Here is a 22,133-nt window from a genome sequence, read left to right as displayed (position 1 = left end):
GTGCATATGGAAAATTATTTCAGCTCATGGGACTTTACATGTTGCGTTCATATTTTTGTTCAGTGTAATTTGTCAGCTCTTTCAACCCTGTCAGGGGGCTGGTCAGAGCTATTACATTTTTATATTTATCCATTAAAAGCAAAGGGGTCGAGTCTCTGGGGAAACAATTATCTTTATGACATTTCCTCTCTGCGGTGTGTAGGCAAATGTTATGTGTAATAGGCACCATTACAGCTGAATAATTACAGTCAAATCTCTGTACACTGACTGGCCTCACACCGTTCTCTTTTTTGACGCTTGCGGTCTCTTGCTGATGACGTTTTATTTAGGGGACGACAGTTAGCTAGAATCGATAGCTAGCTACAACGTTTCAAAATGTATATATTCATGTTTTACGCATTGTAGCTTTGGTTTAAAGTCCCAATCCCGCGTAGACTTCAAGTATTGTTTCGATCATTTGCAGTGAAATGTTGGTGACGTTAACTAATTTAATTAATCGAATCATTTACTGAGATAGCTTGTAGGAAATGATTAGCTAGCGAGCTTGTTTTGTTGCTAGCAAGAGTAATGGGAGCAACAATGGGAAAAGGGGACACCTAGCCAGTTGCACAACAATGTATTCAACCGATATGTGTCTTCAGCATAATTTGGTAGTAATGTAACTAGTTAGTGATCCAGTATCTACTAGCTATGTTGACATTGTTTTTTGAGTTGCCAAGATAGCTGTAGTTTTAGGGTAATTAGCTAATATGATTGTTCTTAGTAAAATTCATATCACTCAGTGTGTTTCTCTGGTTGACGCTCCAAGCGAGAGCGGCTTCGAGATGTTGTGGTCATATCAATTATCAGAGAGGAATAAATTAAACAATAACTTACACTAGAAAATCTTTGACAATACCCAGTTTTGGTGTTTTTTAATAGACTAGCTACATACAATCCCATAGAGCTCTAACCTGTGGTTGGTGTCTAAAGTCACCGAGACAACCAGGTAGAGCTGTGCCAAAATGGATGTCCAGTTGTCCATCAGCTTCCTGAGGGACAGACTGGGCGGGGCCATTGACGAGGCAGTGCGTACAGCAGTGGAGTCTGTGCTGTGTGAGACTGTGCGTCTGTTAACCGGGCTCCAAGGGGACCAGCAGCATGGACTTTCCTCAGTGACCCAGAGGGACCAGGACACCCTGGGACTGAAGCAGAGGTTTGAGGCCCCCGGCGGGGGTGACTGGAGGGTGCAGGCTGGGTCTTCAGGGGCGTTCTGTAACACAGGACCGAGGGTTAGTGGTGGGCGCTGCAACACTAAGAATCCAATGGGTCAAACCACTTGCTCAACCTCCCAAGCATCACAAAGGACCACCGTGGAGCCCCATCTCCAGGAGGTGGTGGAGGACTGTGCTGGATTGCCTGACCCGTTTGACCTTGTGTCGGCTGGGCCAGTGATGGTGGACTATGAGGAGGGTCAGGGCATGGGGATCCCAGAGGAGTGGGAACTGATGAACAGAGTGTACAAGACGGAGCACAATGAAGACATGGCCCTTATTGATGTGGGCGGTACCACTCAATGTAAGTCCTGACTCAATGTAGTGAAAGATGGTTGTGATGTAGTTTCACAGAGAAAAGGCAGCTTTAGTGAGAGCCTCTCTTGATGTCTTGACTTGCAGTATTTTCATGTAGCCTCGCAAGCTGCCTGATATCTCAAGCTTACATGAATGGTATAGCCGTACAGCGAACCATTCATGTAAGCTTGCGAGGTCTGGCGGCTTGCTAGTCTACCTCTCATGCGCTTCCCCATTGTCTCCCCTCTGCAAATGTTCAGTTGCAGATGACCACAGGCTGCATGAAGGAGACCAGAGGACTGTGGCTGTGCCCCTGGAGGGAGAGATGGCTGCCAAGCCCCAGGACGCATTGCACCCCTGCTTCAGCCCAGCCAACATCAAAACAGAGCGACCTGAGATAGAGAGATGCTGCATGGCTGAGGAGGCCCTTGCTCTGCCTCTGGCTCATCCTGCCAATGTGAGTAAAGCACATCTACTCAGTCCTCAAACGCCGACCTCGCAATCTCATAAACAATATAAGGCACTAAATGTTCACTGACATAATGTGCGCCTCAGTCCTTATCTAAATCTGTCATTCTCAGAGTGGTGTGGAGGCCGGTGAGTTTGGGCAGGAGCAGGTGGAGGCTGGTCCACAGGACTTTGTAGGTCGCCTGCGCCTGTGGCTGGAGCAGCTGTGTCCTGAGGTGGTCCGGGAGTACGAGAGGGAGGGCTGTCTGTGTGAGCTGTCCCGCAGGAAGCTTATCAAGTTCTCTGTGTCCTTCATCGTGGAGGAGTTTGGATTGTGAGGAGCTGATTGTATGTGTATTTGGGCTGAGAAGGGATGTGTCTGAGAGAGCAGAGATGTTGCTCTTCTATTTAGACTCAATGTTTTGTGAGTGTTTCTGACGTTTAATCTCCTGTCCTCTGCAGCTACCCTACCTCTGCTCAGAAGACCATGCTGGCAGAGCACATAGTGGAGCTCTTCCCAGGACTCAGGCTCTGTGCACCCTCTGCTGGCATCAACGGCATAGTGAGCTAGTAAATTGATTAGTAGTGTAAGATTCACATAATTCTCAGTTACTGAGTAGACGACTGTCCTATCATTTTTTCTCCCTGTGTAGGAACACTTGTACGACCCTTTGTCCCGTACGGGTTACATTGAGACGCGCCTGCGCAACTCTCGACGCACCCTTGAAGACCACAAGAAGAAGTATGTGCTGAAGAGGCGTCGGCCAGAGCCAGGCTTGGCGGACCCTCCTGTACCTAGATTGGGGTCTGGGCTCCTGGAGAGACAGTCCAGTGAGGAGACCCAGAGGTGGATGGAGCTGATGAAGAGAACCAGGCCCCTGACCAGGAACCTGCCTGCCATCCACAGTGCTATGGACCTCACATTCAACGCACGCAGGAGGTGGATCAGCAACACACGGCCTAGTATGAGGGCTGTGTTGGCCGAGTACCCACGTTTTCTTGACGTTCCCACCACGGTGAGTCCAGTCTTCATGGAGAAAGCTACGGATGCTCCCAAGACTAGAAAGGCCACAGATAAACTTGTATTAGGGTCATTCCATGTCATTTTAGCCAGATATAACACCCACCATCTCAAATTGATATGAAATTGTTTCTGAAATTAGAAACAGATAAGATCAGCATTCCTGCAACATTATTTTGATGAAATATAATTCAATTTCTGAGAAAGTAAGCTAATTGATTGCACCCAAAATTGCCCTTTTTTATTTATTTATAGGATTCATATAATATTCCAATATTCCATTCATATTCCAACAATGAGGTAAGATACTGTATGAGGAATCAAAGAAGTGGTCAAAAGCCACCCACTGACCACCCCCCCCCCACACACACACACCCAACAGAGTATACAGTATCAGTTCTCTATGTCTGAAGAGTAGTATGGAGCTGCGGCCCAGAGAATTGTTTCTTCATCCTATGTAATCTGACCCCCCTCACATCCTACATCCCGATATTACTAGATTTGACCACCAGAGGGTGCTTTTCATTTTATTAGATGATAACCCCCCCCCCTTCAATGTTAATGGGATAGGTCACCCAAATTACAAAATTACACATTGGTTTCATTACCCTGTAAGCAGTCTATAGACAAGGTATGACATCAGCCAATTGTTTGGTTTTGTTTACCTGGCAAATGTTTAAAATGCTAACTTTTCAGCATCGGTGGCACAAATCCAATGCAAGTCAGTGGTACCTAATTTGAGCATTTTTGCGTTTCCTATCCAAATCATCTACAGGTAACTGCCAAAATAAAGGAAATACCAACTTAAAGTGTCTTAATAGGGTGACCAGAACAGCTTCAATGCTCCTTGGCATAGATTCTGGAACTCTATTGGAGGTATGCGACGCCATTCTTCCATGAGAAATTCCATAATTTTTAAAAACCTTTATTTAACTAGGCAAGTCCGTGAGGAACAAATTCTTATTTTCGATGACAGCCTAGGAACAGTGGGTTAACTGCCTTGTCCAGGAGCAAAACAACAGATTGTTACCTTGTCAGCTCGGGGATTCGATCTTGCAACCTTTCGGTTACTAGTCCAACGCTCTAACCACTTGGCTACCTGCCGTCCCAAATTGTGGTGGAAAACGCTGTCTCAGGTGCCGCTCCAGAATCTCCCATAAGTGTATTATTGGGTTGAGATCTGGTGACTGCCATGGCATATGGTTTACATCGTTTTCATGCTCATCAAACCATTTGTGCCTTGTGGATGGGGGCATTGTCATCCTATGGGGGCTTATCCATGGTGGCCAAAATAATGGCCTGCCCAGCATTTTTATATATGACCCTAAACTTGATGGGATGTTTGTTGCTTTAACTCAAAAACCACACCTATGTGGAAGTACCTGCTTTCCATAGACTTTGTATCCCTCATTTACTCAAGTGTTTCCATTATTTTGACACTTACCGGTATAAGTAACATCATTGAGTTACACAATAAATTTTAAAATACTTTAGGCTGATTTTGAACATGAAATGCTAATATAGGTACCATTGACTTGAATTTGATTTTTGCCACAAATGCTTAAAAGTTATCATTTGAAACAGTGGCCAACAACCAAAGCATGGGTTGCTGTCATACCTTGTCTGTTGACTGCTTACAGGGTAAGGATACCAATATAATTTTGTAATTTTGGGAACAGTTCCTTTAAACATTGAGTTTGGGGGGTGGGTAGCTTCAAATTTGTTTTAAAAACCTAATAGCAGGAACAGCACCATCTATTGGTCAACCTGGTACTATCAGTACATAGGATGGGACATAAACATAACTTCAATGACAAATTTCTCTGAAAAGGGGGATAGAAGACGTCACTAAATTCTCTGAGAACACATTAGATAGGATGAAGAAACAATACTCTGTTCCGCAGCTCCATACTACTTGACAAACACAGAGAACTGATACTATATACTAGTTGTTGGGGTGGGATTGTCGTGGTGGGTCCGTGTGTGGCTTTTGACTATTCCTTTGGATTCTTCATGTCTATTTATTGAATGTTATATGAATCCTACAAATTCAAATGGACAATTTGTATGCGATCAATTACCTTAATTTCTCAGAGATCAAATTATATTTAAACAAAATAATGTTGCAGGAATGATAATTGACTAAGTGTATTATTGGGATCTGAAGGTGTTTGTTTGTTCAGATTGACCTGGAGTTTGAGAGGATGTTCCCAGGCAAAGGCCACTCCTTCCTGGCCCAGTGGTCGTCGTTCGTGTTGCCCAGGCTGTACCAGATTGCAGAGTGTGAAAAACACCCGGACATCTCTGCACTTCTCCAACTGGCTGCCACACAGCAAGGAGGTCAGAGGTTAACTACACTGAACAAAAATATAAATGCAACATGTAAAGTGTTGGTCCCATGTTTCAAGAGCTGAAATATGAAATCCCAGAAATGTTCCATACGCAGTTTATTTCTCTCAACTTGATGCACAAATTTGTTTATATCCCTGTTAGTGAGCATTTCTCCTTTGCCAAGATAATCCATCCACCTGACACGTGTGGCATATCAAGAAGCTGATTAAACAGCATGATCATAACACAGGCACACCTTGTGCTGGGGACAAGAAAAGGCCACTTTAAAATGTGCAGTTTTGTCACACAACACAATGCCACATATGTCTCAAGTTTTGTTGGAGCCAAGCTGACTCCAGGAATGTCCACCAGAGCTGTTGCCAGAGAATTTAATGTTAATTTCTCTACCATAAGCTGCTTCCAACGTCGTTTTAGAGAATTTGGCAGTACGTCCTACCGGCCTTACAACCACAGACCATTTGTAACCACCAGGACCTCCACATTTTGATTTTTTTAACCTGTGGGATAATTTGGTTGGGGTGCTGAGGAGTATTTCTGTTTTATGGGGGGAAACTAATTCTGTTTGGCTGGGCCTGGCTCCCCAGTGGCTGCCATCCATGGCTGCACCCCTCCCTGCCCAGTCATCGGAAATACATAGATTAGGGCCTAATACGTTTTTCAATTGACTGATTTCTTTATCTGAACTGTAACTCAGTAAAATATTTGAAATTGTTGCATGTTGCTTTTCTTTTTTTCCACCAGTATACACGGAATAGACACTTTACAGTCAACCTCCTAATCAGCCATTGACAGACTGACTGAAAATGATCTGTATGATTTACTCAGTGGTTAGAGTAATAGGAGAGTAGATTGCTGTGGTTAGGCTTTTTGAATGTATTTGTACCTCTCTGATTCCTCTGCAGACTCCTACACCATGACTATGCTGAAAGTCCTGATCTATGTACTACCACCAACAAACACCAGTAGAGCCTCCTTACCCTCCAGGAGCAGTGTCAGGCAGGCCATTCGGTATCTGGTGGACATTGTACCGGTGAGCAACACAGTATTTTTCTTCCTGGTCAGACTGAGCAGTAAACCCAGACATTTCCTCATTGCCATATAGATTAAGTTTGTGAACTAGTGGAATTTTAGAAGGTAAGGTAACAATGATGTTTTGAAGGAATGTAATTGAAGAATCCCCTTGAAAGACCTTTCCTCCTTTGTTCCTCTACAGATAGACACCATGGTGTCCTCCTTATTCTGTGACCTTACCTCCTTGGAGGGCCCAGAGTCAGTGTCCCACGCTCAGCCCTACATATTGAGCGTGGGGCCCCTGGAGGCCCCTGGCCGGCAGCTTTGCATCGTGTTCCCTGTTGATAGGATTGCAATCCCCCTGCCTCAGGAGGGCCTGAGCAATGCACTGGACAAGCTTTTCAAGCTTCTGCGTGTGTTTGAACTGGGGTACCCAGATCAGCTATCCTCCCTGTATGGCTTCCTTGAGCACCTGTATGGGCTGGAGATGACCCCACAAGATAACCATGACTCCCCCAGTGGCAAGGGGTCAAAAGTGCTTGAACTTTTATCACGGCTCCACATGCCCTCCTGACAGAAGGCATAGGTCTATACAAGAATTGAACTCGTCTCAGACTTACCTTTTATTTTTTAAATATTTTATTATAGCCGTCCTTTACAGAACACCTCCTTTACTATGTTCTGGATTTGCCCCAAAATTAAAGTATGTCAGACTGAACTGAGCAATGCTGATGGATACTGGTGTTATACCTTCATTATACAGTACCAGTCAAAGGTTTGGACACACCTACTCACTCAAGGGTTTTTCTTTATTTTTAATATGTTCTACATTGTAGAATAATAGTGAATACATCAAAACTATGAAATAACACATATGGCATCATGTAGTAACCAAAAAAGTGTAAAACAAATAAAAATATATTTTAGATTCTTCAAGGTTGCTACCCTTTGCCTTGACAGCTTTGCACACTCTTGGCATTCTCTCAACCAGCTTCATGAGGTAGCCACCTGGAATGCATTTCAATTAACATGTGTGCCTTGTTAATTGGTGGAATTTCTTTCCTTAATGCTTTTGAGACATTTCTTTCCTTAATGTATTTGAGCCAATCAGTTGGGTTGTAGGGGTGGTATACAGAAGATGTACCTACTTGGTAAAATACCAAGTCCTTATTATGGTCCATCATTACTTTAAGAAATGAAGGTAGGTCAATCTGGAAAATTTCGAAAACTTTTAAAATGACTTCAAGTGCAGTCCATTAAGCGCTATGATGAAACTGGCTCTCATGAGGACCGCCACAGGAAAGGAAGACCCAGAGTTACCTCTGCTGCAGAGGATAAGTTCATTAGAGTTACCAGCTTCAGAAATTGCAGCCCAAATAAATGCTTCAGAGTTCAAGTAAACAGACACATCTCAACATCAACTGTTCAGGGGAGACTGTGTGAATCAGGCCTTCATGGTCAAATTGTTGCAAAGAAACCAGTACTAAAGGACACCAATAAGGAGAAGAGACTTGCTTGGGCCAAGAAACACGAGCAAAGGACATTAGACCGGTGGAATTCTGAGTCCGAAGTTGAGATTTTCGTTCCAACCGCCGTGTCTTTGTGAGACGCAGAGTAGGTGAAAGGATGATCTCTGCATGTGTGGTTCCCACTGTGAAACATGGAGGTGGTGTGGGGGTGCTTTGCTGGTGACACTGTCTGTGATTTATTTAGAATTCAAGGCACACTTAACCAGCATGGCTACCACAGCATTCTGCAGCGATACGCCATCCCATCTGGTTTGCGCTTTGTGGGACATCATTTGTTTTTCAACAGGCACAACACACCTCCAGTGTTATTTGACCAAGAAGGGGAGAGATGTAGTGCTGCATCAGATGAACTGGCCTCCACAATCACCCGACTTCAATCCAATTGAGATGGTTTGGGATGAATTTGACCACAGAGTGAAGGAAAAGCAGCCAACAAGTGCTCAGCATATTTGGGAACTCCTTCAAGACTGTTAGAAAAGCTTTCCTCATGAAGCTGGTTGAGAGAATGCCAAGAGTGTGCAAAGGGTGGCTACTTTGAAGAATGTCAAATAAACAAATCAAAAATTTGTTAAAATCTTGGTTTTTCTTGGTTACTACATGATTCCATATGTGTTATTTCATAGTTTTGAAGTCTTCACCATTATTCTACAATGTAGAAAATAGTAAAAAGAAAGTCAACCCCTTGAGTGAGTAGGTGTTTCCAAACATTTGACTGGTACTGTATATTCACTGAGCTTCTCATTGACAATGCAAATACTTGCATAAAACTAACATCTTGTATGAATTTTCTGTGGGGGGAAATGATACTGTATGTTGTACTTTAGGATACCTTTTCAGTTTTTGCTCAATTGCTTTAGAATTTAACTTGCTCATGATACTGTTGTGGTTTTTAATTAAAAAAAAGAATTGAATATGTGAAAAACTGGTGAGGTATGTAATGGTATCATTTTCTGTCCTGTCAACACATTTAAGTAATGCATGACTAAGTGATATGTTCTTTGTATAGTCTATGTTCAATCGGTGGCAGCAGTCTAATATGGCCTCGGTTGAACCTGCCTATGGGCCATCACTTCACCAGGTGAAGCCAGTGAGGGAGGAGTGCCCAACAATCTGCGCCACTCCCTTATGTCGTCAATAAGGCAGCATGATCCATCGTTCAGAAACATCTCTTTTCTCAAACTAGTTTCATGTAGAAGGCAGATACGTTGTCAAAAGCAGACACTTTTGCAATTGAAAACAGAATCCTACTCATTACTCCACGTGCTGACCTACGTCACTTTTGCAATTGAAAACAGAATCCTACTCATTACTCCACGTGCTGACCTACGTCACTTTTGCAATTGAAAACAGAATCCTACTCATTACTCCACGTGCTGACCTACGTCACTTTTGTTTTGAGACTATTTATATTGAACAGACATATAAACGCAACATGTAAAGTGTTGGTTTCATGAGCTGAATTTTTTCATATGCACAAAAAGCTAAACAAATTTGTTTTACATCCCTGTTAGTGAACATCTGGCTTCTTCACCTGTGGGGTCGTCTGAGACCAGCCACCTGGACAACTGATGAAACAGGAGTATTTGTGTCTGTAATAAAGCCCTTTTGTGGGGGGGGCCAGTCATGTGAAATCCGTAGATTAGGGTCTAATGAATTTATTTAAATGGACTAATTTCCCTATATGAACTGTAACGCAGTAAAATCTTTGAAATTGTTGTGTTTATATTTTAGTTCAGTATATAACTATTTTCCTAACCTCAACCTAATCATCATATCCTGCTACGTGAATTATCCTAACCTGCTGCGAAAAGTCAAATCTGACGTTAATTCGACTAAAACTGAGTTTTACGTGCAGCCGGCTAATGCCTGGGAGGCAGCTCGCTTTTCACCCGGTGGAAACTACGCGCGTTGAGCCCGGGTCACTTTAATAGAATCCTCATTATACCGTCTGGGCGAATCAGCTGTGGGCGTCGTTTTTACACTATTTAGTAATCCTGATGTTCTTTGGCTGAAAACGACGGAGATACGACCATAAACACATATGCTGTCTGTCATGCGTGGAAGGGTTCCAAGTGGCTCTGAACCACTTGTTCGCACGCGGAAGTGTGTGTTCACTTCGAAAAGTGAGAAGGTGCCCCGATTAAAATTCGTAAAATGTGGATCATTGTAGCAATCATTTGTGCTGCTCTAGCTGCATTACTATACAAATATGTGTTCCGTACATCGGGACCAAATCCTTTCGATATCGACACTCGTGAGCCGCTTAAACCACTGGTCACCCAAAAGAAGGAGAAAAACAAAGTTCTGAAGCAGGGTGAGTCTCGTGGACACAAGGCTTGACCGATCACCAATGCATGCACGAAATATCGTTTCCTAGGAATATGTGCGCAAATAGATTTACATTCTGTAAATATTATTTGGTAGTCACCCTTGTCCTGTGTGTGTGTTTCGAAAGTTATATATTGTTGCATAATTAAATGGCTTTGTAGTTCACATGTATCGCAAGAGTATTAGCATTCATTTGAAGTAAGAAAGCAGGTCAGGCAAATATTTAGTCTGTTAAATCACGTCTGTTAAACCATGTCAATGGTTCTACAATATCTTATGACTACACTGATTGTCACCGACGGCACTGGGTCACAAGCTGGCCAAAGCTGCTGTACTGCACTAGTGACTAAACTCATTCTTGAAACGAAATCCACTCCGCACTATATCATGTTTATAGCTGCTACACAAACACCTGCTTCAGTACCACTAGCTAGGTTTTCCTCCAATTTGGGACAGACTTTCATTCGAATATTCAAAAATCTGCATAAAACCACCAGACATGTGTTTCCATCAGACTTTTTTTGCGGCTAAAACGCTGTGTGTAATTACGTAGTGCACATAATTAATTTAGCGCATAATTCATTTTACCGACAAAGATCCCACCATATCGAACGAACAAATGAGATTTGCATTTATGCCTATATAATTGTACTGCATTTGAATGATTCCATGAAAATGCGGTCGTAACTTTTTTTCATGGGTTAGGTAATTCATCAGCATGAAATGGTTAGATGGAAACGTGGTTCTAGGCTGTCTTTGCACAGTCCGTGGGATAATATTGCTTGGAACACTTCGTTATTTGTTTCATTTAAGAAGATTTAACTGACAATATCTGTGTTAATTGTATGTTTTTATTACTCTTCCTTTCCAGGTTTCTTGGCCAGTAAAGTACCTGAGAAACTAGATGCCATTGTCATTGGCAGTGGAATTGGTGGTCTTGGGGTGGCGGTGCTGCTGGCTAAGGTTGGAAAGCGGGTCCTGGTTCTGGAGCAACATGATCGGGCCGGAGGCTGCTGCCACACCTTCACAGAGAAAGGCTTTGAGTTTGACGTGGGTGAGAATGCTCTTATCAGTTTACCTTCCCTTACCTAGAATGCTCTTATCAGTTTACCTTCCCTTACCTAGAAGGCAGCTATCAGTTTACCTTTCCTTACTAAATGTGGTAGATACCTTCCTTTACTCAGAAGTGGTAGTGGCAACGAACCAAGTCTATATTTCTGTTGGTGACCTAAACCAGGGATGGGCAACTTTTTGTTGGTGGTGGGGTTCTGTATAGTGGCTTGTGGTTCTGCATTCCTACATCAGATACACACTCATGCAGACAGAGCCAGCCCTATCCTTTTGAGGGCCCTAAGTAAAATTTCCCTACACATTTTAGAGCCCTCCCCCTCTTGACAGCGAAAAGAGGGAAAAAAATGACATTTTCCTGCAGTTCGACACATTTTGCCATGGGGCGCAGAGAAAAATGGCACCTTATGTATTCTACTATTCCAACTCTCAACAGTAAGTTGAGACCCTGAATAAGTTCCCAAAATTTTTTTTAACGCATGTCCTGACCACATGTCCTGGGCTGACCCTAGCCTGGTTTTTGTCTCAACAACCGAAAAATTGTGAGTTTGTGTCCAAGTGTGAAACACTGTAAATGCAAACTATGTATCAATAATACTGTGTCTTATAAGCCCATGTGATGTGAGCCAGACATCCTAAATATATAAGACGATCTAATAATAAAATACATCTATCAATCATGCCTCCACCTCAGGTATCCACTACATCGGGGACCTGTTGGAGCATAAGCCCTTCCGCTGTATGCTTGACCAGCTGACCAATGGTCAGCTGCAGTGGGAGCCACTTGACAACCCCTTTGACCAGGTGGTGTTGGGCCCTCCTGGAAACAGGCGCACCTACCCCATCTACAGTGGCAGGAACCGTTTCCCTGACGAGCTGAAGAAGTTATTTCCTGGGGAGGAGGCGGCCATCGATGAGTACATGAGGCTGGTCAAGGTATGGTGCTGTTACATGATGTCAACCGATGTCTACGGTATGAAGTTATTGATGACAAGTGTTTGAATGGAACAGTAATGGTGATTTGTTTATTTTGATGTTTAAGGTCAACTAAGTAATCAGCTTTGTAAAACTAATAGACTGCTATGCTTGTGCTAATGTTGCTGCTGTTATTGGAAATGGTTTATGCTGGTTTATGCTAACTGCCTTGTGCTGTTATCTGAGCTCAGAACCGTTTCCCTACTTATTTCAGGGATAGGTTGGTCTCTATGCCAAATGCAAGGAATTGTGAGATTGCACTTTGGCGAAGAGGAGTTACCATCTGGGGACTGGTCTGTTTGTGATCTGTGTTGAGGGCAAGGGTTGTGGAGTCAAGTGTGTGCAAAGCTGTCATTATGGCAAAGGGTGGCTACTTTGAAGAATCTCAAACATAAAATATATTTGGCTGATGGCGCCGGGAGGTGAAGGCTGCCGTCTTATCGGCTCTTAACCAACCATGCAATTTTTTTATATATTTTTTTTAGTTGTTTGTAACTTGTTTTGTACATAATGTTGCTGCTACTGTCTCTTATCCCCGAAAAGAGCTTCAGAACTGCGATTGCTCACCTCAAACTGGATGAAGAATTCTTCAATGAGTCAGATGGGAGGTATATAATACAGACACCAGGCCCAGATCCCCGTTTATTTGCTGAAGAAGGAAACAGACTTCGCATTAAGAGATCAGGGTGCCTTGTGAGCATCAGGGGGCGAGTGGCTAATCTGCCCTTGCCTTCCATCCTGCTAGCTAACATTCAATCACTGGAAAATTAATGGGACGAACTGAAAGCACGGTTATCCTACCAACGGGCTGAACGACGACATTAAGAACATACAGCTGGCAGGTTATACACTCTATCGGCAGGACAGAACAGCAGCCTCTGGTAAGAGCCGGGGCCTACGCATTTATGTGAACAACACAAAAAGTGCTCAGATGAAGCAGATGCTAAAGGAAGTTTCAAGGTTTTGCTCGCCTGAGGTAGAGTATCTCATGATAAGCTGTAGACTATACTATCTACCTAGAGTGTTCATCTGCATTTTTTTTTGTAGCTGTCTACATACCACCACAGACCGATGCTGGCACTAAAACCGCTCTCAATGAGCTGTATACCACTAAGCAAACAGGAAAACACTCACCCAGCAGCGGAGCTCCTAGGGGCCGAGGACTTTAATGCAGGGAAACTGAAATCAGTTTTACCTAATTTCTATAAGCATGTTAAATGTGCAACCAGAGGGAAACAAATTCCAGACCACCTTTACTCCACACACAGACATGCGTACAAAGCTCTCCCTCATCCTCCATTTGGCAAATCTGACCATAATTCTATCCTCCTGATTCCTGCTTACAAGCAAAAATTAAAGCAGGAAGCACCAGTGACTCGTCTATTTAAAAAGTGGTCAGATGAAGCAGATGCTAAACTACAGGACTGGTTTGCTAGCACAGACTGGAATATATTCCGGAATTCTTCCGATGGTATTGAGTACACCACATCAGTCACTGGCTTCATCAATAAGTGCATTGAGGACTTCGTCCACACAGTGACTGTACGTACATAACCCAACCAAAAGCCTTGGATTACAGGCAACATCCGGAGTGAACTAAAGGGTAGAGCTGTCGCTTTCAAGGAGCGGGACTATAACCCGGAAGCTTATAAGGAATCACGCTATGCCCTCTGACAAACCATCAAACGGGCAAAGCGTCAATACAGGACTAAGATCGACTCGTACAACACGGGCGGATGTGGCAGGGCCTGCAAACTATTAGACTACATATACCCAGTGATATGAGCCTACCAGATGAACTAAATAACTTGTGTGCTCACTTCAAGGAAAGTAACACTGAAACATGCTTGATCACTCTTTGTAGCCGATGTAAGAGGTCAACATTCACAAGGCCGCAGCGCCAGACGGATTACAAGGACGTCTACTCCGAGCATGCGCTGACCAACTGGCAAGTGTCTTCACTGACATTTTCAACCTCTCCCTCTCTGTCTGTAATACCTACATGTTTCAAGCAGACCACCATAGTCCTTGTATTCAAGAACACTAAGGTAACCTGCGTAAATGACTACTGACCCGTAGCACTCACGTCTGTAGCCATGAAATACTTTGAAAGGCTGGTCATAGCTCACATCAACACCATTATCCCAGAAACCCTAGACCCACTCCAATTTGCATACCTCACCAACAGATCCACAGATGCAATCTCTATTGCACTCTACACTGCCCTTTCTCACCTGGAAGGAACACCTACGTGAGAATACTATTCATTGACAACAGATCAGCGTTCAACACCATAGTGCCCTCAAAGCGCATCACTAAGCTAAGGACACTGGGACGAAACACCCCCTTCTGCAACTGGATCCTGGGCTTCCTGACAGGCTGCCCCCAGGTGGTAAGGGTAGGTAACAACACATCCGCCATGCTGATCCTCAACACGGGGGCCCCTCAGCGGTGTGTGTTCAGTCCCCTCCTGTACTCCCTGTTCACTCAAGAATGCATGGCCAGACACGACTCCATCACCATCATTAAGTTTGCTGATGATGCAATAGTGGTAGGCCTGATCACTGACATCGATGAGACAGCCTATAGGGGGGAGGTCCGAGACCTGACCATGTGGTGCAAGGACAACAACCTCTCCCTCAACGTGATCAAGACAAAGGAGATTGTGGACTACAGGAAAAGGAGGACCGAGCACGGCCCCATTCTCATCGACGGGGCTGTAGTTGAGCAGATTGAGAGCTTCAAGTTCCTTGGTGTCCACATCACCAACAAAATAACATGGTCCAAGCACACCAAGACAGTTGTGAAAAGTGCAGGACAAAACCTATTCCCCCCTCAGGAGACTGCGAAGATTTGGCATGGGTCCTCAGATCCTCAAAGTTCTACAGTTGCACCATCGAGAACATCCTGATTGGTTGCATCACTGCCTGGTATGGCAACTGCTCGGCATCCGACCGCAAGACACTACAGGGGGTAGTGCGTACGGCCCCGTACATCCCCGGGGCAAGCTTTCTGCCATCCAGGACCTTTATACTACGCGGTGTCAGAGGAAGGCCATAAAAATTGTCAGACTCCACCCACCCCAGTCAGACTGTTCTCTCTGCTACCGCATGGCAAGCGGTACTGGAGCGCCAAGCTATAACCCCAAGCTATAAGACTCCTGAACATCTAATCAAATGGCTTCTCAGAGTATTTGCATTGCCCCCCCCCCCCCCCCCCAGAACGCTGCTGCTACTCTTTTAATTATCTATGCATAATCACTTTAACTCTACCCACATGTATATTACCTCGACACCGGTGCCCCGCACATTAACTCTGTACCGGTACCTCCTGTATGCATTGTTGGTTAAGGGCTTGTAAGTAAGCATTTCACTGTAAGGTGAAGGCTGTATTTGGTGCATGTGACAAATATCATTTGATTTGTTAAATACTTTTTTTGCTTACTACATGATTCCATATGTGTGTTTTCATAGTTTTGATGTCTTCACTATTCTACAATGTAGAAAATAGTAAAAATACAGAAAAACCCTTGAATGAGTAGGTGTGTCCAAACTTTTGACTGGTACTGTATGTATTCCATCTACAGAAAGCAGGACACAACATTTGGTTCCTGGGTCTGCTGAAGCTCATTCCTGTCCCCCTGGCCAAGTTCCTGGTGTACACAGGCCTGGCCAATCGTCTGTCATTCTTCTTCCGCATGGCGTCTCGCAGCGTGACAGAGGTGGTCAACGAGCTGACTAAGAACAATGACCTCAGGGTCATCTTCAGCTACATTTTTGGCACTTACGGTAGGGTAGGCTGCTGTAGTTCCTGATAGTGGAGAGCATAACCACAGCCATCTCAAATGATAGACTGTGTCTCTATTCCCTATGTGGTTCACTAATTTGTGCCGTTTTGGGGGACACTCTCTCCACGTGGAACAAATTAATTGCATCAATTTTGTAGAGTGTTGGGTTTTTATAGGACTCCATTTTGTTGTGTAACTGCAGGTAACATGCCCAAGGATGCCAGCTTCTCCATGCACAGCCTGATGGTCTGCCACTACCTGACTGGTGCCTGGTACCCAATAGGAGGAGCCAGTGAGATCGCCTATCACATGATCCCTATCGTTGAGAAAGCCGGGGGGGCCGTACTCGTCCGCGCCCCAGTCAACCGCATCCTGTTCAACGACAACAAGGAGGCTATTGGTGAATAGGACTGGTTGAAAGATGAATTGATTGATCACACAGATGGTCAGATTTGACCACCTCTTTTCCCCCCCCCCATGATTTCAGGTGTGAGCGTCATGAAGGGTCAGGAGGAGATCCATGTGCATGCTCCAATGGTCATCTCCAACGCCGGCATCTTCAACACCTATCAGCAGCTGCTGCCTAAGGAACTCCAGGACATGCCAGGTGGGTGAGGGTATTAAGGTGTATGTTCAAGATGTCTGTGTTTAAGACTGAATTGTTAGTTGACACTTGTCTAGATAATGTTTCTTGTGATGCCTAATCATTAATGATGTAACAGTTCACCACTGGGCATCGGTCCCCGGTTCAAAAGATATCTGTGCATCGAGACCCCAGCCCGATCCAAATGTAGCATGCATCGGTCAGAGAATCGATTCAAATGTTACAAATTGCAAATTGCAGGTACAGGATTTTTTTGGGGCTCAAATTACTTTCTTTCTACCTTCTGAAAATACCTAACAGTTTGTGACAATTGTGTCAAACTAAGTGTGGAATTATGTTGACAGTCATTCATCTTCAAGTCATTTTTCAAGTCATATTTAACAACCCCAGGCAATGAAAGATGCACATCCCTACTAATGTTGTATGATTTTGTGATGCCCTTCAGCCATCCAGAAGCAGCTTGGTATGATGAAAAACGGGGCGGGAGGTCTGAGCATCTTCCTGGGCCTGACTGGAACCAAGGAGGACCTGGGCCTCAAAGCAGATAACTACTGGATCTTCACAGAGCACAACATGGATGAACTGTAGGTCCTTCCTCTCTTTGTTTAACCCTAAATGTTTGGCGTGTCCCCGTAGGCCCCACTGTCTAATGACTTGTCGATTTTATTTAAATTTACACCTTATTTGTCCTTATTAACATATATCTGATGTGTTGCATAGGCAAATATTGTGTACGGTATCGTGGTGTGGACTTCGAGAGAGAAGTGACATTACATAACCTATGGTACATGAGACTGTGATAGTGAGTCTATGTAGTCACATATTCTGTATTTCACTACCTTTTACTGTGTGCATCAAAGATTGTGCTGTTACAGTAATCTGTTTGGTATAAACTAAAATGTGGTGTCAAAATAGTATCAGTTCACACTCACCACTACACTAATTTCACATGTTGGAACCTCAATAGATATTCACACTGTTTAACAAGCACGGTCTACAGTGCATTTGGAAAGTATTCAGACCCCTTCACTTTTTCCACATTTTGTTGTTACAGCCTTACTCTAAAAAAGTAAAAAAGATAGAGAAAAAAATCCTCAATCTATAGACTCTACCCCATAATGATAAAGCGAAGAAAGCTTTTTAGAATTTTTTGCAAAAGTATAGAAATTACAATACCTTATTTTACATAAGTATTCAGTCCCTTTGCTATGAGACTTGAAATTGAGCTCAGGTGCATCCTGTTTCCATTGATCATCCTTGTGATGTTTCTACAACTTGATTGGAGTCCACCTGTGGTAAATTCAATTGATTGGACATGATTCGGAAAGGCACACACCTGTCTTTATAAGGTCCCACAGTTGACAGTGCATGTCAGAGCAAAAACCAAGCCATGCGATCGAAGATATTGTCCGTAGAGCTCCCAAGACAGTATTATGGTGTCGCGTCACACTTCTGGGAAAGGGTACCAAAATATGTCTGCAGTATTGAAGGTCCCCAAGAACCGTGACCTCCATCACTCTTAAATGGAAGAAGTTTGGAACCACCAAGACTCTTCGTTGAGTTGGCTGCCTGGCCAAACTGCGCAATCGGGGGGGGCTTGGTCAGGGAGGTGACCAAAAACCTGATGGTCACTCTGACAGAGCTCCAGAGTTCCTCTGTGGAGTTTGGAGAACCTTCCAGAAACACAATCATCTCTGCAGAACTCCATCAATCAGTTTTTTTTTTTTAGGGTAGAGTGGCCAGACGGAAACCACTCCTCAGTAAAAGGCTCATGACAGCCCGCTTGGAGTTTGCCAAAAGGTTCCTAAAGGACTCTGACCATGAGAAACAAGATTCTCTGGTCTGATTAAACCAAGATTGAACTCTTTGGCCTGAATGCCAAGCGTCACATCTGGAGGAAACCAGGCAACGCTCGTCACCTGGCCAATACCATCCCTACGGTGAAGCATGGTGGTGGCAGCATCATGCTGTGGGGACGTTATTCAGCGGCGGGGACTGGAAGACTAGTCTGGATCGAGGGAAAGATGAACAGAGCAAAGTACAAAGAGGTCCTTGATTAAAAACCTGCTCAGGACCTCAGACTGAGGCGACGGTTCCCCTTACAACAGGACAACTACCCTAAGCGCACAGCCAAGACGACGTGGCTTTGGGACAAGTCTCTGAATGTCCTTGAGTAGCCCAGCCAGAGTCTAACCTTGAACCCGATCAAACATTTCTGGAGAGACCTGAAAATAGCTGTGAAGCGATTTGTATATCGCTTCACACATTGTGTGTAGATTGATGAGGGGGATAAAACAATTGAATACATTTTAGAATACGGCTGTAACGTACCAAAATGTGGAAGAAGTGATCTGAATACTTTCCAAATGCAGTGTATATGTGCATCGGCGTCTGAGAAGGGTGAAGTGTTCTTTACTGTAGTTTTAAAGAGCCTACAGTATCTTACTATACCCATTTATCTGTATGTTACAGGGTTGAGACCTATCTGAAGGGTAACAGGGAGGAGTCAGCGAAAAGTGTTCCCATCCTCTTTGTTGGCTCTCCATCAGCCAAAGATCCCACCTGGGAGGAACGATCACCAGGTACAGAAACGAGACTAGTGTTTGCACTGATATTCACCATAATAAATTATTTTATCCTTGGAAATGAATCATCCACTGACTGACTACTTATTTAAACATTTGGCTCCTAATAAGGAGTATAATCCATTGACTGCTGTCCTACATCTTACTCGGTTCGGAGGCAAGTTTTTCCAGGTTGTGCCAGTTGAGGCTGCTCTCGCCTGGACACCTCTCCTCCAGGTGTTTCTATGTTGACCCTTTCCCCTGAGGGTTGCCGTGTTAGATGTTCTAGTTTTATTCCTTTTTTTTTTTTTGTGAAATGTTTTATGAATGGAAACACAGACAAGACAACAGTTGGAACAAAATACTAAAGATAACATAACTACAGAATCCTGTTGTTTCTATTAGGTACCAGATGGTTGCTCTGTCCAGGCTATCAAATGCCTTTTCAGAGTCTTCAAAGTCTTAAGTTGATTAGTTCCATTCTATTGACTGTCCAATGTTAATGCATTAGTGTTGCAATGTGTTCCTAAACCCAGCCTGCTGGTCTCTAATCTACACCATAGCAAAACATTTTGTAATATCGATTCTTGGAAGTGCACACAACTATCTAATGCCATCAGAATGAAGGTTGGACAGACATGTTTCGACCCCTTTTTCGTTTCCCATTCTCCACAGGCAAGTCCACCCTGAGTCTGGTGAGCTTTGCTAACTATGAGTGGTTTGAGGAGTGGAAGGATGACAAGGTGACGAACAGAGGGACTGATTACAAGGAGCTGAAGCAGATCTTCTGTGACTCGATTCTGGAGGTGGTGATGAGCGTCTTCCCCAAGATTACCAGGGACAAGGTAGAGCATTTAGCCCATTCGTACTAAACTCTGCTAGAATGCTTTTTCCAGGAAACCTAACATCTCAATGGAGGATGCACTAGTAAGTTGTAACATAGACACCCTTCCTTTCAATTTTGACAAATGGTGTAACTTAATACCTCGCTGGAAACATGCGTCTCCCTTGTCTCTCTCGGTCTGTCTTTAGGTTGAGTTCATCGAGGCTGGAACACCCATAACAAACACACACTACATTGGAGCCCCAAAAGGGGAGATCTATGGAGCAGACCATGGCACAGCTCGTTTCAGCGCTGAGTGCAATGCCACCGTGAGGCCCCAGACACCCCTGAAGAACCTCTACCTCACAGGTCAGATACTTATATGGCTGATGGGGTCCAAGGATATATCATAGAGAAGCTGTGTGTCTGTTTTCGATAGGCTAACTAATGGCTTAGCATTTGGATAAGTCATACGTTTGACTTCAGTATTAAAGGTCTATCGGCTCTGGTTTCTACTGCGCGTTGATGTTTGTATTCTGTGTACAGGTCAGGATGTGTTTGTGTGTGGCTTTGCTGGTGCACTGGCTGGGGCTCTGACCTGTGGTTCTGTCATCCTCAACCGTAACCTGCACCTGGATGCCATCGCTCTGGCCAAGAAGACCAAACGTGTCGACACTAAGAAGTTGAAGTAGAACGCTACTGACCACCTCCCTCAACCCGTTGTTGCGCCGGGTGAAGTTTCCCTTAAGTACAGATCTAGGATCAACTTCCTCTCCCCAAATCCACATTAGTGGGGGAAAATACCCAGGATCAGCGTCTAGGGGCAACTTCACCCTACTCCATCCAACTCACCAAAGCTACAATAGTACAAGCGCAGGGACAGGCTTCAATCTCTGGTCCTACAGTGAAAAGATGCCTCAAGATTGTTACTGTGTGTTTGAGTGTGTAACTATTCTTATCAATAAGTGTAGAGAACTCTGCTCTCTCTCACTGTTAAGGGAAAACAAATTTGAAAGTCGAGGAATCTTTCAATCAAATGTATTTTATAAAGCCCTTCTTACATCAGCTGATGTCCCAAAGTGCTGTACAGAAACCCAGCCTAAAACACCAAACAGCAAGCAATGCAGGTGTTGAAGCACGGTGGCTAGGAAAACCTCCCTACAAAGGCCTGAACCTATGAAGAAACCTAGCGAGGAACCATGATATGAGGGGTGGCCAGTCATCTTCTAGCTGTGCCTGGTGAAGAGTTATTAAAAAAACATGAGCTGGCGCACACCCAGAAAAAAATGTGTTGGTGTGGAGGTTCTGACTAACAGCATATAAACTCCCAGCAATTTAATGGATATTTACCAACGTTTCGGCATCACTGTGCCTTCCTCAGGGTAGGAAGGCACAGAAACTGTTAAAAATAATAATTAAGTTTATGGCATAGTACATATATTACGCTATTATCATATAGAAACATAATTGAATATTATACATATTAGAATCAACATACATTATTGTTGAATTCAAATTCACATTGTTTTGTATTTCATATTTGTTACATGTAATCTTTTGGTTCATCTTAATGTATAATGAGCGTCATCAACAGGGGGAACATATTAGGTGTATGGGGGGGGGGGGGAGGGGAGCCCATGGCTACACTGAATTTGAAGGAAAAAGTCTTAACTCAAAGACAAAGTAGTTATTGGATAATACCGGTTCAGTAAGATGCAATCATTGGATGGAGCAAGGGTAGGGTCTCTCTGCTGGAGGAAGTGTTGCAGCGCCTGCAAGCCTCCAGTGTGTGGGATCTTAGTGTACAAGCTCTCCACATCAAAAGTGGCCAGCAGGGTGCCCTCTAGTATCCTTCCTAAGCCCTCTATCAATGAGATCATGTGACTAGTGTCTTTGACGTAAGATGGGAGATTCTCACAGAAGAGATTATAACAGAAAATTGCCAAGATGTTCATTGATGACCAGCAGGGTCAGATAATAATCACTGGTTTTAGAGGGTGCAACAGGTCAATACCTCAGGGGTAAATGTCAGTTGGATTTTCATAGCCGATCATTCAGAGTATCTCTACTGTCT

At 43.9% G+C, this 22,133-nt stretch overlaps 2 protein-coding genes across 2 annotated transcripts; both read left to right on the top strand.

The window, feature by feature from the left end:
* Positions 1-271: 271 nt before the first annotated feature.
* Positions 272-8,839, top strand: LOC109893284 (uncharacterized). The gene is made up of 8 exons (XM_020486439.2): positions 272-1,557; positions 1,811-2,007; positions 2,132-2,331; positions 2,460-2,559; positions 2,651-3,013; positions 5,202-5,358; positions 6,273-6,400; positions 6,584-8,839. The coding sequence occupies exons 1-8, from the start codon at positions 1,005-1,007 to the stop codon at positions 6,953-6,955; spliced, it is 2,070 nt and encodes a 689-aa protein (XP_020342028.2). The 5' UTR covers positions 272-1,004; the 3' UTR covers positions 6,956-8,839.
* Positions 8,840-9,840: 1,001 nt separating this feature from the next.
* On the top strand, positions 9,841-22,081 carry LOC109893283 (all-trans-retinol 13,14-reductase-like). Its single transcript, XM_020486438.2, has 11 exons — positions 9,841-10,224; positions 11,110-11,292; positions 12,001-12,242; positions 15,868-16,069; positions 16,271-16,468; positions 16,556-16,675; positions 17,118-17,256; positions 19,145-19,254; positions 19,912-20,081; positions 20,269-20,428; positions 20,606-22,081. Exons 1-11 carry the CDS (start codon positions 10,065-10,067, stop codon positions 20,749-20,751), a joined length of 1,830 nt encoding a protein of 609 aa, XP_020342027.1. The 5' UTR covers positions 9,841-10,064; the 3' UTR covers positions 20,752-22,081.
* The last annotated feature ends 52 nt before the right edge of the window (positions 22,082-22,133 follow it).

Source organism: Oncorhynchus kisutch, linkage group LG6, assembly GCF_002021735.2.
Source record: "Oncorhynchus kisutch isolate 150728-3 linkage group LG6, Okis_V2, whole genome shotgun sequence".
Taxonomy (NCBI): Eukaryota; Metazoa; Chordata; class Actinopteri; order Salmoniformes; family Salmonidae; genus Oncorhynchus; species Oncorhynchus kisutch.
Note: the sequence above shows the minus strand (reverse complement) of the source record. Positions and strands in the feature narration are given on the sequence as shown.